Source organism: Dromiciops gliroides, chromosome 3 (assembly GCF_019393635.1).
Source record: "Dromiciops gliroides isolate mDroGli1 chromosome 3, mDroGli1.pri, whole genome shotgun sequence".
Taxonomy (NCBI): Eukaryota; Metazoa; Chordata; class Mammalia; order Microbiotheria; family Microbiotheriidae; genus Dromiciops; species Dromiciops gliroides.
This window is the reverse complement of record NC_057863.1, coordinates 593784440-593801920: the sequence shown is the minus strand read 5'-3', so window position 1 is coordinate 593801920 and position 17481 is coordinate 593784440. Positions and strand designations below refer to the sequence as shown.

Below are 17481 nucleotides of genomic sequence, written 5' to 3'. Positions count from 1 at the left end.
ATCAATTTCCCAAAGACACCCTGCCTTTAGGAGGTGGCATGGCCACAGATTGTCATATTATTTTCAATGAAAAATCCCTATCTTGGAGATTCTGCAATGATTTGCAAAAAGGCATGCTAAACCATTGGCTTAATTCCCTAAAACAATTTCCTGTACAGGAAATGGGTCCAATTAGGAGGGAATGTGATGTGGAGTAGTAGTAGAAAGGTTGCTAGATTAGAAGATCTGAATATGAATCTCTTTTCTACCAACTACTCAATCATGTCACAAGAAAAGAGGACAATATGATATACTCAAAGGAATATTGATCTAGCAGTCAGAAGATCTAGTCTTGTAACTTTGGATAAGTGATTTCATCTCTCTCTGGGCCTGTTTTTTCAGTTGTAAGATGAGGTGATTTGACTAGATCTCTTAAGATCCTAACTTTCTATGTAAATTTATGCATATTATTTAACCTCCTTGAGGCTTGGTTTCTTTTTCTATAAAATGCACATAAGATATGCATTACAAGTACTTCACAGAGTAATGACGGTTACTAACATTACATAAGATAAAATGTGTAAAGTATTTGGTAAATAGAGAGAGTTATCTCAGGGAAGCAACTATTGAGCATACGCGCTGTGTGTGTGTATATGTGTGTGTGTGTATCTTATTTCATGCACACACACATTGATCAACATCCAGTTTTGCTGAATTAAACTACAATAATCCATTTATAGCCAAAATAAAAAACACACACCCCAAAGTCAAACTTACTTTGGCTGCTTTGAAGGGCTCTTGGCCCATGTCTTCATTCCCCTTTCCTTCTGGTGAAGTTACAACAAGAGACTGCTCACTGCTGGAATTCAGAATCATCTTCTCCTGACCTGTTTTTTCATCTGGCTTCCCTGCTTGGGCTGATGCCAGGGGTACTGGTTTTTCTCCATTATTCTTTGGACTAGACCTAGACTTAGATCTAGGAATGCCAGTGCCCTTCTGAGGTTCCCTGATAATTTCCTTGAGTGGCTTCTCTGGTGTAAGGTGCACTAAAGATCTGGGAGATTCTCCAGTCACTTCTTGGACTGGCTTTTCTTTAAGCTTGAGGGTTACAGAAGATCCCCACTTAACTTTGGTGCCCTCTTCAACTGTTTCTTCAAGTAACACTGTTTCTAGATTGGACATGATGGGGGAAGCCAGATGTGTGATTTTCTCTCCAATTATCCCCTGATCTCTTATTTGTTCAGATTTGAAAATTCTGTCAAGTTCTTCATTGTTTCTGCTGTCCTCCTGTAAAAGAATACTTTTTTCTGGGAATACCAAACCATGGGTTTCCTGTGTGCTGGCTCCTGAGGCTGTAACTTCCTCAATTTTAAATGGTATTAGTGAGTCACAGGTCATCCCTAGGTGTGACTTTTCTTTGGGAATATCAGATAAGGAGAGGCTCTCGTTTTCTTTATCTCCAAAAGAGACAGAGGGATTTTGGAGTGATTTTGCTGGTTTGAAAGTTAGGGCAACGTCTACTTCCTGGGTGCCTTCTTTAATTGCTCCTGTGGACATTATTTGGGGAGCTAAATCCTTTGATTTATCAGTTGAAGAAAATTCTTGATTGATATATGATTCTTTCTTTCTTTCTTGCACTATTCTCTCTTTAGATTGTAGGTTTTCCTGAGAATCTTGTTCATCCTTGGCAGTTATCTCTTGAGAAAACTTTACTTCTGGGACAGGTACTAGTCTGCATGCAGGGCCACTTTCTTTTGCATTCAGTTCCTTTTCCTTTTCCATTTCCATATCAGTAGTGACCGGTGGTTTCCCCATAGTAATGTTACTCAGTAACTTACCCAAAGCTCCACACTTCGGTTCTTGTGTCTCTGAAGTCAGTGCCACCTTGTCCTCTACGATTTGATTTTTCTTCATATGTTGGGTTATTTCTACTGGAGCAACTACTTCTTTTTGACCTGAATCTGTTCTCTCCTTTTCTGTGCTTCTCCTAACCACCTCTCTCATCTTTTCAGGAATATCAGGACATTTGATTTCTATTTGTTTTATACCAGAACTGTAACCTCCTGAGTGGGGCTGTTTCACAATTTGGTCTAAGAAACTACCCTCAAAATTCTGAGAAAGTGTGATTTTGGTGGAACCTATAGCATCTTGAGGGGCTATCCTCTCATTCTGATCCACTAACTTATATTCCTTTGATGAAAGCACCCTGACTTCCAGATTTTCTACAGCCTTTCCTAAGCTCTCTGCTTGAACACCTTCAAGAACATTTACTTTAGTTTTTTCTTTTGTAGTCCTATTTTCAATTGGAAACAATTTCTCTGTTTCCTCTTGATTTTCATAATAATTCACTTCAGTTGCCTGGTTATAAATAGTCATTATTTCCCTTCTTGGAAATTCATTCTTTAATTCACATGATTCAATTCCTCTTTGAATTTCAATCTGTGAGCTGTCATTTATTCTTTGAATATCTGTCTGAATAGAAGCTAAAATTTCAGGATGGATCAATCCTCTTTCAGCAGCTTCTATTAAAGTTACTCTTTGGCCACTAGATACATCAACAATTCCTCCATTCAACACCTGATGAGATACAATTACTCGTACCATTTTTTCATCCACCAAATTTTGTTCCAAAGCTGACTTTAATGATAGTCTTTTGCCTGTAGCAATATCTAAAATTCCACCAGCATCTGCCTGGGCTTCCAGTAGTCTCAACATAGGCACAAGGTCTACTTTTCCAAGTTGGGCTGCTTCAGACAGAGTGAGCTGTTTGCCAGCTCCGCCATCTCTGACATCTGAGAAGGGAATTATCTCCAGATATCTCTGCCCAGTTTCAACATCAATCTTACATTTTTTAACAAATTGTGAATAGGGTACAATTTTGCAGTTCTCAGGATCTACAATGCCATGCATCATTCCTGAAGACAACATGGCTTCACTGGATGAGAGTCCTGTTCTTACAGCCTCTGACAAACTTAACCTTTGGCCAGAAATGGGATCTACAAAGCTTCCACTCAGGGCTTGAATTTCTTGGACTTGATTTGTAAAGTCTTGGGTAACAAGACCTATCGCTATGGCCTCAGGGAGGGAAATAAGTGCCTTTGTTTCAGGATGAATGAACTGATGAAGGCATATGTTCTCAACTTGTTTGAGTACTTTGGACAAATCTCCATCAATTAAACCACATTCGGTGGCATTATCAACAGAGAGCCTCATCCCAGAAGCGTGATGAATGATTCCTCCATCAACCACCTGTTTAGTCAACAACTGAATGGCTTCTTCTCTCTCCAAAAGACCTTTGTTAATGGACTGGACAATTGTTAAAGGAGTTTTGGTTTCAGGATCTATAATTCCATTTGTTTCAATCTGTAAACTTATCAACTTCTGCTTGGTTATCTTCTCAGAGTCTTTACCTTTAGTAGCTTTCTCCAAGCAAATAAGTTCTCTCTGATCAGCACTGTCCACCAAACCAAGGTTTGAAGCCAAAGTAACTGAGACTTTTTTATCTCTCTTCAGATCAACAATTCCCCCAGTCACCACTTGCCCCTCTAAAATCCTTGTGGCTGTTTGCTTGTCCAATAATCCAACCCTGACAGCATCTCTCACAGAGCAGATAGTGTTAGTATAGGGGTCTAAGACACCGCTTATGGTCTTGTCTGACATGAAAACCTTCTGTAGAAGATTCTCATTCATTAAGCCTTCATCAATGACTTCCTCCGTTGTCAAAGATTCACATGTTTGAGAGTCAAAGAAGCCCCGAAACATTTCCAGCTTTTCCATAAGTTTCACTGCAGTGTGGCTGGGTACTATGCCACAGGCTACTGCCTCATTTAGCAGGAGCTTCTGGCCAGTCTCATCATGAAGGATGCCCCCATCTTCTAACTGTGCTGATAACATTTTTAAGGCAGCATCTTCACTTGGCTCTAAAGGATGGTCCAATAATGGTGACATTTCCATAACACCATCAACTGACATACTTTGCATATCTCTTTTTACCATCTTCATCAGACTTTCACTTGCCATCTTTCCCCTTCCTACATTCTGTTTTTGGTCATTAGTTTCTTCTCCTTTCACTAATTCACTCATTGTTTTTTCTTTTTCCAGTAAATGAAGAGCCTTAATATTTGAGGGCTTCATTTCTGACTCTGGATGCAAAGTTCTCTCTTCCTGGGATTCTGATTGTTCACTTTGAGGTTTTACAAGGTCTACTCCAATTCTACCAGGAACACGTGCTTCTTGTTTAGTTCTGGGTATGATCCCTTGTTCTTGCTGTAAAGTAGAAACAGTCTCAGTTAGAGTTCTCCTATTTTTCTTTATTGGTTCAGCAGATAAAGAGTCCTTGTCAACTAAAATTTGGATGTCCACAAATTTTTCACTGGAATAGAATTCCTTTGGCTCTTGTTCCTTAATTATAGAATTTTGCCATTGCTGTTCGGGTTCTGTGTTAAGTATGTTCTTAAGACCACCAGGATGTGGAATTCCCATTTCCTGACCCTCTGGAAATGATTTTTTCCGAGACTCTGAAGTAGAAGGGCTTACTTCTAAAATCATCTTTTTCTTTTCCATTTGACCATCTGTTGGCCATTCTTTTGGAGATCCCTCTTTCAGGACAAATTGTAATTCTTTATGTCTTGCAGTTAAGCCACCCCCTGTGTCAATTTCAGGATGTCTTACACTGGCCACGTCTTTTATTTCTCTGGGAGCCTCTGGATTTGGCTGGCTAAATTCACAAGTTTCTAGTGGATGAGCATTGGATGCTTCTCTCTGCTCTAGTCTAAGGAGTTCCACCAGCCCCTCATCTAACAGAAGCAGTCTGTGTCCATTGTGTACATCAATATAGCTGTGAGTCATCAGATGAAACAGGAGCTTTTCGTGGTCACTTCTTGGTGCGTGTGCACTTTGGTCTTTGCTGTATGGTGGGACTGGTGCCACAGTACTAACACTCAGTGTACTTCGTTCTAAAGAGTCTGCCAGTTGCATACTGGGCATCACATCAGGTATGCAAGTGGATTTTAAGTTCTTGGCAACGTCTTCGTCCAAGACACCTTTCTCAACCGCTTCCTTCCAGGACCAAATTTCTGTGGTTGCTGGTTGAAAAAGAGCCTTGATATACTGTCTATTGCTAAGGATTTCATGAGCTAGCTCAGTAGATAAGATACCTTGTTCCAGGGCATCAGCAATTGAGAGTATCTCCCCAGATTCAGGCCATAGCAGCCCCATAAAAGACCAAAGGGACTGGAGAATCACCAGGGCCATCTTCGAGGCTATTAAATCTTTCCTCACTGCTTCATCTACTGTCAGCCTAAAACCTGTGACCGTATCTATGATGCCTCCTGTCTGAAGCTGCCTGATGAGGATGGCACAGGCCATATCCTGGTCAATCAAATTATGTCTAACAGCTTCATCAACTGTTAGGCGATGTCCTGTTCTGGGGTCTACAATGCCACCTGCAAAAAGCTGAGCTTCCAATAACCGGACAGTAACCTGTCGATCAATCAGTCCCTCCTGAACAGCACGAAAAATGCTGACCTTCCTGCCTGATTTCAAGCTCACCATCCCCCCTGCCAGTTGTTTGACAGGCAGTAGTCTTAGCCCTGAATCCTGGTGAACAATACATCTCTGCATGAGATCCAGTAGACTGATTTTCTCAGCTGTATTGGGGTCAATCAAATTCTTACAAGATCTCAGGTGAGTATCTATTTTTGAATAGAGCTGTGCTGTCATGAGTCCTTGATAAGAAGCTTCTTTCAGGCTGATGTGCTTTTCAGTGGGAGAGAAAGAAAAGCTTCCAGTAGCCAAGTGAACTTCTAAGATCTTCATTCCAACTCTCTCACTGATTTTTCCCTTTTCCATTGCTTCAATAACAGGAAGATAACCTTTGCCTTCAGAAAGCAGGTTTATTGAAGATTGGGCATCCTCTAATTCCTGAAGCAGCTGGCAAGTCTGTCGATCAATGAGGTTTCTGGACAAGCCTTCCTTCAAAGAGAGTTTTTCATTGGTTTCAGGGACATCCAGTCCAGACATGATAACCTGGGCTTCCAGGAGCACCAGGCCTGTGTCTTGATCAATGAGGCCCTTCTGCATGGCCTTGAAGATGGGAAATATTTCCACTGTGCCCAGGTCAATCACCCCAGCTACTGTTGTGCTTCCCTAAAAAATAATAAAGAGGAAAATAAGAATAAAACTAAAGAAGAGGCATGACTAAAGAAGAGAGACAATTAAAGTACTTTACTGCATAAAAGTCAGAGATATCTTAGTCGAGGTTAGAGTAAATGCCACATGTGGGAGCTTGAGAGTTTATGCCAAAACAGAAATATTTCCTAACCTACATGGTGCTCTACAAGGAGGTAAACTCAGCCAGGAGACTGGGGTGGGGCTGAATAAAGACAGATCTGAGCACAGATTGGAGAACTCACTTTACAGTACTACACAGTGAAAAGCAAAAAGGGTACTCAGAGTAAATATGTCTATGGTTAGATTACCAGAGATCATCTACAAACACACACACAGAGCTTTCTTGCTCTCTCATTGACAGTTTTTAAAAGAGAATAATTCAAACCTTGACAGGAAGCATAATGTTTTTGGAAAAAATCATTAGACTAGCAGTTGGAAGATCTTGGCTTACATCTTAACTCTGCCAGTTGCTATCTGTGTGGCCAAGAAAAGTCTTTTAAACTTCCTGGGCCTCAGTTTCAGTCTCTGTAGAATGGGGTTAATAATAATAATAATAATAATAATATTTATACTGCCTTTCTCACAGGATTGTGGAGAGGATTAAATAAGAAGTATATAAAATACCTTGTAACCATAGGATACTATAGAATGTTATCATGTAACAACTTTCCACTACTTTCTATCTAGTTTCTGCCTTCCATGAATAAGGCTCTCACAGCAGCCAGCAGCTCCACAATGCCAAGTATAGGAAAGAAGGAAACAAGTTTAGGCAGCCCTGTGGCAATGAAGTAGGATGGTCTCAGTGGAATCCTGCTTCCTTCTAACACCAATACACTTAGTTGTATGGCATTGACGGACATGGATACTCTTATTTACTCATAATAACTTTTCCCTGAACCGTTCTGATCTAAACCAGCTCCAGGAATTAGAAGCCACATGAACAGGCCAAGGAAGAAGATTGGGAACATGTGTCATGGAAGTCACCAATGAGCTTCTCCTCTTGGCCATGTGATGGGTAAAATCAGAAACAAAGAAGAACATATCTGTAGAGAGTTAACTATTCAAGATGGAGCAAGAGCACTAGCTTCTGACCTTGGTCAAAAGGGTCACTGTACCTCATGCACTGAATTCCTTTTGGGAAAGCTTGTGAAAACAGGGAAAACAAAACGATTCTATTCTGGACTCTCTATTTCTCCAATAAAACGTAGGAAGTCTCATCAGCAATACCCAACCCTTGAGAAGAGAACTCTTGTGAGAGGGCCCAGAAAAGACATCCTGACTTTCTTTTCTAGCACACTCGTGCTGAGAGGGCAGGTCAGGAGCAGCAGTGAGCTGGAAGTGAACTTCTGAAAAGGTCCTACCCAACTTGCTCTTTCCAACCTAACGAAGCACAGCAAGAGGAGAGGAAAAACATAAAAGGCTTTACTTACCAGAGCTGGAGGGTACGTACGCCTGGAGCAGCTAAGAGACAGAGCCTTACGGAGCAGCTCAGCCGTATCACACACAGTGTAAGCTTGGTGTTAGCGTCCAGCATGCGACTGTTTTGCTTTTGCAAAAAATAGAACCTCAAACAGGTCGTCCTCTTTTCTCTTTGTGCATTTGTGTTTAAACTCCAAGGGGTTAGTGAAACTTGTAAGCAAGGATGTCAGTTAATCATAACAATACTTCACATGAAACACACAAACAGTACGGGGGACACATCATGCTCAATATAATGGTGCTCAGCAGCTTGTATTTTGGGAGGGAGAAGAGAAGTTTTTGTTTTTTCCATTTTATAACCTTACAAAATGAGAATCGGATGTTCTCAGCAAGCAACTGTTAAAATTGTTCACATTCTCCTTTATATGGTGAAGCAACGAAGCCATTGTCAGGAAGGATCCCTCACAGAGAGAAGAAAAACTTGCCTATGATTTTTCTATTTTGGATAAAGTTTTAGTGACATTGTCACTTTAAATCTTGCTATAAAATTTTGGCATCTAGAGATCAGAGTTGAGGTAGGCTCTCTGAACATCAAAGTGATTAAGAAGACCAATGATTCCTTCCCTCTATTCATTTAGAAGATTACCCAAGCCAAATTTCATCACACAGAAATCTTGGCCAAATCCCAAGTCCAAGGTTGTTCATTGCTTCACAACATAAGAAACAAGCAGGCAAATGCACATAAATATCCCAGAGACACATGTATATAATATGGTAAGCTTACATACACACAACGGATACCCATGAAGGACTTATGACAACCAACAAGAGCTTCAAACCCTTTCACCTGGCCTGGGAAATTAACAAGTGATAGAGATGGATAAAGACGCCATGTGATGTGATAAACATAGATAAGGGGGGGGGGGAGAGGTTGAGGTTCAGTGTCTCAGTCAGTGAAGTCAATCCAATCAGTGACCTTTCAAGTTCCAGGTTGCCCATCCAACCCATGCAGGAACTAAGAGAATACACAGATGGGACAGTCCTTCCAAGAGGAGGGTTAAGTTCTCAGGTCTATCTATATGAATGAAAATACTCCAAAAGAAGGGAGTTCTGTGTAACTTAAGACATAATGCAACCCTGGAAATTAATGATGCCCATTATCACTATCAATTACAAAATGACCTACAGGAAGGAACCTAAATGGGCCCTGTGAAATTCCCTAAACCTAGTCTGGTTCTCTTGACTGACCAACACATTACTGAACCCCACCCCACCCCTTCAAAAAAAAAATGTAAGAGAGACATTAGATTGCTAATGTGAAGTTAAAAATTAACAGCAAACTAGTCATGAAAAGCTGATGAATATGAGCTCAAACCACCAAAGTCTCTCGCCTGGTGCACGTAGATGTAACGTCCTGGTATCTGGGTAACAAAGCACAAGTACCTTTTGCTCTGTCTTTTGGGCCAGCTGCCCCTGAAGCTGCTGCAGTTGATGGGCTGAGCCATCACACAGCTCCTGGTAGGTTGTCTTCAGAGCCTCCAGTTGCTCAGAAATTCGCTCTTTTTCCTGGTCAGACAGCCTGGAAGACAGCAAGGGGAAGCTTATGACAAAATTACAGAACCCAGGTCTGCTCTTATTAACTTCAGACTCTGCTGAAAGACTATAATCTGTTGAAAAGAGCCTGAAGCTTCTGGCCACAAATCATCTCTCTGAAGGCCCAATTATGCTTCTGGATTATCAGCACACAATTCATTGCTCTCTCAGCTTTTGAAATCCAACTGTCTAAGGACCTAGAGCAAAGTGCAGTAGAGAAAACAAGTGCTGGGCTTGGAGTCAGGAAGACCTGAGTTCAAATCCAACCTCAAACACTGTGTGGACCTCTCTTTACCTCAGTTTCTTCATCTATAAATGAGGAAATAATAGTACCTACCTCATACGGTCATTGTAGGAAAGAAATGAGATAATATTTATAAAGTACCATATGCAATGCCTGGCACATAGTAAGTAGATGCTTAATAAATGCTTGTTCCCTTTCCCTTAGACAAGAGACATTAAAAGAACTTCAGAGAAAAAAGCCTCACTCCAGTAATCAGACTAAGGTAAAATCAAATTGGAAATAGAATATTTGATTAGCTAGACTGCTCTCCATCCAGAGCAGGGGTTTTTACGCTTTTTTGGTGAAGTCTACGGACCCCTTCTCAGAGTCATGCTTTCAGATAAATTAAGGAAACCCTAACTTTTAATTAGAGATTAGTGAAAATAAAGAAGGAACTTTTTTCCATCCAAGTATGTCCCATGTTCTGAAATCTACCCTTAGTTCCCTTTAAGAAAACATGATCTAGATTGTAACTTAGCAAATATTTATTTGCAGAGTACTTATTATGTGCCTAGCACAGCATGGGACAGTAGAAAGAGCATTAAACTTGGAATAAGAAGACCTAGGTTTAAGTCTGTGCTCAGAAACTTTCTGTATGACCAAGGGCAAGTCACTTAACCTCTGACTTTTAGTTTGCTCAGTTGCAAAATGGAAATAATTTTACACCTGTCACTTAAAGAGCTACTGGGAAGCTTCCCCTATAATGCTTAAAACTGATCAAATGTTAGAGAAATGTAAGGCTATATCATTAGTTTCCAGACTAACTTCTAGATGGAGATATCTTTTCCAGGTTTTACAGCTCTGTCTGCTACCCTTCAACACTTAGGCACCCACGGCAGCAAGTAACACATTTACTGGACAACCACCACAGACCAGCCCAGGCCAGAGCTCAGTGACTCAGCTCTGAACTTGTGGGGATCTCACCTCCTATATTTCCCATTCTGCCACCACCTCTTTCCACCTCTTGCTATGAGAACAATAATGAACCCAACACTATCATTGCCTCTGGAAAGAACATATCAATCACTGACCCACCATCATCCCAGTGATTTCCCAGACCCTTCCTTGGCCATCATTTCCATCCATCCGTCTGTCTGTCTGTCTGTCTGTCTGTCTGTCTGTCTGTCTATTTTCTTCCCCATTTGAGTATTGGGCCCTTGAAGGTGGGGACTGTCTCACTTTCATATTTGTATGAGGACAGTGCCTAACACATGCTTAATAGACATCGAGCATTTATACAGGCTTCATTCATTCATTCATTCATACTCACTTATGGCCATGTTTGGCTAAGAAGATCTGTGAAGTTTTGATGGCCTCAGAGACTTGTTCCTTTTTGGTTGCCAGCTCCTCATTCAGAACCTACATAAATGGAAAATTAAGTCTCCTGAAAAAGAACTGAAATGACCCTAAAATGCATAGAGACATGTAGTATCTGTACTTCATCCAGTGTGTAGATTAGCGATTGTACTATCTCTATAATTAACTCCCTTTGGGCAGCAGTAGGGGAGGATGTAGTCTATATTATTATTAAGGTCCAAAGTCACTATGAAGATGGAACATAGGTAATAAAATAGCATAATGGAAAGACTGCAAGAGTTGGAGTTTAAAAATTGGAGGTTTGAATACTGGTCTGCCACTTGCTTGACACAGGGCAAATCAAAGCTCCTCCTCACTGGGTCCCAGTTTCTTTCTTTCTTTTTTTTTTTTTGCAGGGCAATGGGGGTTAAGTGACTTGCCCAGGGCCACACAGCTAGTAACCACAGGCCTGCTTGCCTTCTGACCCAGAAGAGAATCCTGTTCCACTGTGTCTACAAGCTCTGGTGTGCCTCAAAATGAGGGAGTCTGATGAAGTGATCTATCAAATCATTTCCAACTCTAACATCCTGTGATTCTGATTCCGTAATGTGTCAATTGTTACTTATCATTAATACAAAATAATCTGTTACTTTAGAACAGGAAAATGGCAGAATCACTGACCTGTTGTTCTAAAATAGATTTTTCAATGTCCATCAATTCTTTGCCCTGGGATGAGGTGGCTTTTCCTTGTGGGCTCCTTGCTAAGGCAGACACCCAGACTAGAAGATCTTTCACCTTCTCCACATGTTCCTGCTTCTCCTCTTCAACCACTTTCTAGAATGGAAAATAGAACAACAGAGTTGACATAAATGCTGTTATCACTGTATTGATCCCAGACTTATTACAGCAAAGCTAATTCAACTAGTAAATCACTGGGCAGCTAAGAAGCCCTATGCCTCAATCAAATCAATCAATACTCAAAAAGTATTTGGTGAAAGCCTATAGTATATGCTCAGCTGTGTAAAAGGATTTGGGAATAGGAGAAGATTTAGAAGATAGGAGTTAGCAACAAACCATTTATTTGGGATACCACATTTTCCAAAACACAGTGCCTTCCACATAGTAGTATTCAATAAATTATTTATTGATTTGATAAAAGTCCCACAAAAACAACATTGTAATTATTTCAAATGTGCAAGTGGAGAAACTGAGATAAGGAGAAGTTAAAAAGAAGCATCTAGGGTGAAAGTCAGTCCCAGAAAAAAATATTGTGACTCTTGACCCACTACTTTTATAGTGATACTCACACCCTCTGCCTAAAAACACAATTTTAAATTGTTCTTTCACAGGAAATCAAGTCAGACTGTACTTACCTCTTCCTCTTCTAGTCGCCGAAGTGCATCGCTGATATATTTCACATGCTGGGTTGTTAAGGTCACCAGGGCTGTATATCGAGTCCTCAAGTCCATGAACTACATTTTAAACAATAATTTATGTAGATCTTGGGCCAGAAATTTAAAATCTGCCTATAGCAAGTAAGTGTATTCCTGCTTTTGTCCAAGAATATATCCTTTTATAAGAAAAGACTAAGCTGCTGAGTATAAGCCATGGGCTACCCAACCCCTTAAGAGAGAACAGGAAAACAGCTTTTCATTTGATATCCAGGCTCATGCCACTAGATCTGATTGATATTTGAGGGGAGGCAAACAGATATCATTCTAGTCCAATACCTCTCATGAAGACTGGAGGAGAGGCTACCCAATCTTTGTGGTTCTGGATGCTGCTTGCCCTTCTCCCAGCAAGGCTGTAGGTTTTACCAAAACAATCGTCTTCCTGTCTTTCTTAAATGTGGGTCACATCCCAGATCATATAACCCTGCCAAAGACTCAAGTCATCCTCCCCCCCGCCACCTCCTCCAAGTTAGCTCCACATACATATGTTTTACATAAGCAAATGACAAACTGGTGAAGGGTAAGTTTTCATATTCAACAGAAAAGGTTTTGGGGGTAGGTAGGTCCTACAGTGAGCAGTGGGGAAGAGATAACCCAACTCTCTCATCAGAAGGATAATTTCTTTCCCTCCTGACTCTACCCTTCAGAGTGGTGGAAGTATTTCAGAGATGAAAGGGGAAAACTCCAGCACATTGCCTCTTACCTCCTGTGTGATGGCATCAGATGAAGAAAGCATACGCCGACGCTTTCCAGGGGATTTCTGCTGAGATTCCACAAAAGCTCGGTATGTCATTAGTTGCAATTCATAGTCCTAGAAGGAGGGGTAATGAAGAAGGTACATAGATTCATTCCTTGAACCCAAGAGTTTAATAACTCCATAACAAAAAACTAACTTCCATGGAGCCTTCTAAAATTTTTCCATCATCAAAATAAGTCAAGAAAAAGTCCACTATCATAGCCTACACATATGCCAACAATATTGTACACCACAAGTCTGATAAAAACTCCAATAAAGCTAACACACTTTGAGGCTGCATGAAGAAATAGCATATCTAGTGGGAGGAGACCATCCCATTGTCCTATGACCTGGTCAGATATCATCCTGTGTTTCATACTTAGCTCAAGACCTTGAAGAATTAGAATGTATACAGAGAAGGGTGATGAGGATGGAGAGAAAATGTCATATGATATAGTTTCACAAACAGGTGAAGTAATTGAAGAAAATCTTTGTGATGAGGCATGATCACTATTTTCAAGTATGATGGGTTGTCATATGGAAGAACTATTAAGCTGTTCTTGGCTTCCGAAGGGAAGAACTAAAACCAATGGACAAAAGACCCAAAAGTGGTATTTCTGGGTCAAAGGGTATGCACAGCCTTATAGCCCTTTGGGCATAATTCCAAATTGTTTTCCAGAATGGTTGGATCAGTTCACAGCTCCACCAACAATGCATTTTAATTCCTTTTTCTTCTCTAATTGCTAAAGCTAACATTTCTAGTACAATATTAAATAATAGAGGTGATAGTGGACATCCCTGTTTCACCCCTGATCTTACTGGGAAGGCCTCTAACTTATCTCTATTACATATAATGCTTGCTGATGGTTTTAGGTAGATACTGCTTACTATTTTAAGGAAAGTTCCATCTATTCCTAAGCTCTCTAGTGCTTTTATTAGGAATGGGTGCTGTATTTTGTCAAAAGCTTTCTCTGCATCTATTGAGATAATCATATGATTTTGTTTAGTTTTCTTATTGATGCGGTTGGGTCTTTTTCCCAAAGAGATCATAAAAAAAGGAAAAGGACCCACATGTACAAAAATATTTATAGCTGCTCTTTTTGTGGTGACAAGGAATTGGAAATTGAGGGGATGCCCATCAATTGAGGAATGGCTGAACAAGTTGTGGTATATGAATGTAATGGAATTCTATTGTGCTGTAAGAAACGATGAACAGGAGGAGTTCAGAGAAACCTGGAAGGACTTGCATGAACTGATGATGAGTGAGATGAGCAGAACCAGAAGAACATTATACACAGTATCATCAACATTGAGCGTTGACCTACTGTGATGGACTATATTCTTCTCACCAATCCAACAGTACAAGAAAGTTCCAAAGGACTCATGATGGAAAAGGCTCTCCAAATCCAGAAGAAAAAAAAAAAGGAACTGTGAAATATGGATGCTGATTGGATCATACTATTTCTTTTGTTTTTGGTGCTGTTGTTTTTCTTTTTTGAGGTTTTTCCTTTTTGCTCTGATTCTTCTCCTATAACATGACTAATGTTTAATGTTATTTTATATGTATATAAAAAACCTATATCTGATTACCTGCTATCTAGGGGAGGGGGGAGGGAGGGGAGGGAGATAAATTTGAAATTGGAAATCTTATCTAAACAAATGTTGCAAACTAAAATTAATTAATTAATTAATTTTAAACCAATGGACAGAAATTAGAGGGAGGAAAATTTTGGAAGGTCACTATAAGGCAGAACTTCCCCCAAAAGAGTTGTCCAAAAATGGACTGTCTTAGTAAGTAGTGAGTCTACAATTACTGAAGAGTATTAAGCAGAAACTGTAGGACCACTTCTTTTAGATGTGGAAGAAAAATTTACCTACTTTAGATAGGGGTTAGACTAGATGACACTTGAGGTCCTTTTCAAAACAAAAATCCCATGAAATCAAAAAGAGATAGGATCTCTCTCAAGAATTCTTTTTTTTTTCATTTGTTGAAGAATGGAAGCCATGGATAACAAAGTTAGGTCTTAGACTTTCTAGTTCTTATTGGAAATGCATAGTTACCTTCACACTGGCAGAGTACTGCTGGGAAAACTTCTGACACTGGTCTAGTTTTGCTTGATTCTTCTCAATTTCTGCAACCAGAGCCTATAACAAAATTTCACAATTTAGCTGACAAAATACTACAAAGAAGCTGTTCCCAATAGCTTTCCCCATATTTCTCCTTTGTCCTGGAAAAATGCAAAAATAAAAAAACTCACCTTAACAACAAAAATTATTAAAGCAAAATCATTTTCTACCTATACCTTAAATGATCTCAATGTATTCAGAGGAGAGAAGGGCCATACTTACTGTCTGCTGGCTGAGCTGCTCTGACAGAACTCGGCTATCCTCTGCCTGACCTGGCTTCATCACCTCCTGCTGAGCAGTGGTCTCCTCAATCCACTGGATGAGTGCTCCATGGCAGGCCCGGTAATCCCCTAGAACTTCTTGGATACACTCTAGTTCAGATTGTCTGTAAGAGCAAAAAGGCATTAGTAATCATCAACTATTTGGGGGTTTATGTAATCCATCGAATGGGCTACTTCCTTCTCTGGCCCAGGCCATCTATAGGGAGGGCCACATAGATCACAGATGCAAGGGTGAGGACAATGGACTATTTCATTGATTGCAGGATGTGGAATAAGAGCTAGGAACCTTAGCAATCATATAATTCAGTGTTGATGTCCTAACTTTACTGATGAGGAAACTGACAGGCACAAAAGAGAAATGATTTGTCTAAGGTCATATAGTTAGCTCAAACATCAGAACCAAGATTTGAATACAGGTGCTCTAACTTAAAATCCAGAGGCCTGAAGGATAACCTAAATATTTTCCATTTTCCAAGGCTAAGGAAGCGAGAATGGCTAGTCCTCAATTAGCTGCTACCTCAAATGACTGCTTCCTTTGAAGTATTAAAAGCAGCAGTAGCCAGATAAGCCTCTGAAACTACATCATTGGCCTGATAGCCAACCACAAACCTGGTGAATCCTGTACCTCATGTGAGACTATTTCCCAGTGTCAGGCAGCAGCAGTTGTCCATATTTCCATTCATAAATACTGACCTATAAGTTGGGATTGGGCTCTCCACACTGCATAGAACAAAGGATCAATAGTGGTTCTCTGTGTTAGGTTAGTAAGGAGATGCTAATAGATTATACCTATTCAGTAATGACACTTCTAGAATGATGAGGGCACCAGTGCAGAGAGGCCCTACACCAGCAAGAACACTGATCTAGGTAGGTATCAAAGCAAGTACCACAGGAATTCACTCCACCTACCCTGAGCAGAAGATTCAACCCTTGTGAATGACTTCTGCTTGAGATACTGACCTATGCATACATACATCCCAGCCTCAAGAGAATGACCAATTCTTCCTATCTAAACCTGGGCCAAAGCTACCAAATCCAGTGGCCTTTTCTCAATCCTCATTCTCCCTGACTTCTCTGCAGCCTTTGACACTGTTGATCACTCTTTCTTCCTTGGTGCTCTCTTTTCTGTAGGTTTTCAGGACATAACTCTCTCCAGGCTCGCCTTCTACCTATCTGACTATTCTTTCTGTCTCCTTTGCTAGATCATGCCCTCTAACCATGGGTGTCCCTCTGGGTTCTATTCTGGGCCCTCTTCTCTTCTCCCTCTATATTACTTCATTTGATGATCTCATCAGTTCCCATGAATTTAATTACCATTTCTATGTTGATGATTATCAAATCTACCTATCCTGCTCCAATCTCTCTGCTGCATCTCCAACTACCTTTCAGACATCTCTGAGAAATGATTTTTGTGATTAATATTTTGGAGATTTAGTCCTGACTTCCCCTCCATTTTAAAGTCCTTTTTGACAAAGTCAACTCTCCTTGGCCCTGGTCATGGCTGTAAACTTTTAGGCATCTTGATAAGAATGACCCTTCTAAATTCTTATTAAGGCAATAAATTTTTGGTCTGGGATGAAGATGAATAGTTACCCCTTGGTTGGGGGGTGTTCTGCAATCAGCCCTTCATTTTAATATAGCTTACTTCCAAATTAAGTTGACCAATCAGAAGTGATTAGGCATCCCTCAGGAATACCCCCTCTTCAAAGGGCATAATCTGTGACCCCACTGCCATTAGGGGTCTTTGGTCTGAGAGAGACAGCCAAATAACCTCCTTTTGTTAATAACCTGCTGGCCATATTAATAAAATGATTAAATTACCAGAATTAAAATGGATGAGGCCACGTGTTCTAAGCCCCTCTAAATCCACACGGCAATTTCTGGTTTAGGAGTAAGGATTAATTTGATAAGAATTGTTGCCTAAATGTGATAGAATTTATTACAGCTAAAATCTGTTATATACCACCACTTTTAAAATTTTTTGTAGTAGAATAGCTGAAAAACAGGAAATATGAAATGCTTGGAATAAATAGCTCTTGTGTAAAATCTAATACTAAATAATTGAAGTTATCAATTGAGGTTCTATATGACATAATTTGGAAAATAGATTCAAGTGTAATTGAATTAATTCTGTACAAACACCTT

At 40.2% G+C, this 17481-nt stretch overlaps 1 protein-coding gene across 19 annotated transcripts in view; it reads right to left on the bottom strand.

Annotated features, from left to right (window-relative positions):
- The window catches only part of LOC122751408 (microtubule-actin cross-linking factor 1-like), a 287171-nt gene that overhangs the window by 149885 nt on the left and 119805 nt on the right, over positions 1 to 17481 (bottom strand). For 18 of the 19 annotated variants that reach the window (XM_043998438.1, XM_043998450.1, XM_043998446.1 and 15 more), the window contains 8 exons: positions 15278 to 15440; positions 14990 to 15073; positions 12896 to 13003; positions 12115 to 12213; positions 11423 to 11575; positions 10716 to 10804; positions 9013 to 9148; positions 757 to 6126 (listed from right to left, as the gene is read on the bottom strand). In XM_043998438.1, coding sequence (XP_043854373.1) covers positions 757 to 6126; positions 9013 to 9148; positions 10716 to 10804; positions 11423 to 11575; positions 12115 to 12213; positions 12896 to 13003; positions 14990 to 15073; positions 15278 to 15440 — 6202 coding nt within the window. The remainder of the gene's footprint in view (positions 1 to 756; positions 6127 to 9012; positions 9149 to 10715; positions 10805 to 11422; positions 11576 to 12114; positions 12214 to 12895; positions 13004 to 14989; positions 15074 to 15277; positions 15441 to 17481) is intronic. The other variant, XM_043998455.1, reaches the window with a different exon arrangement.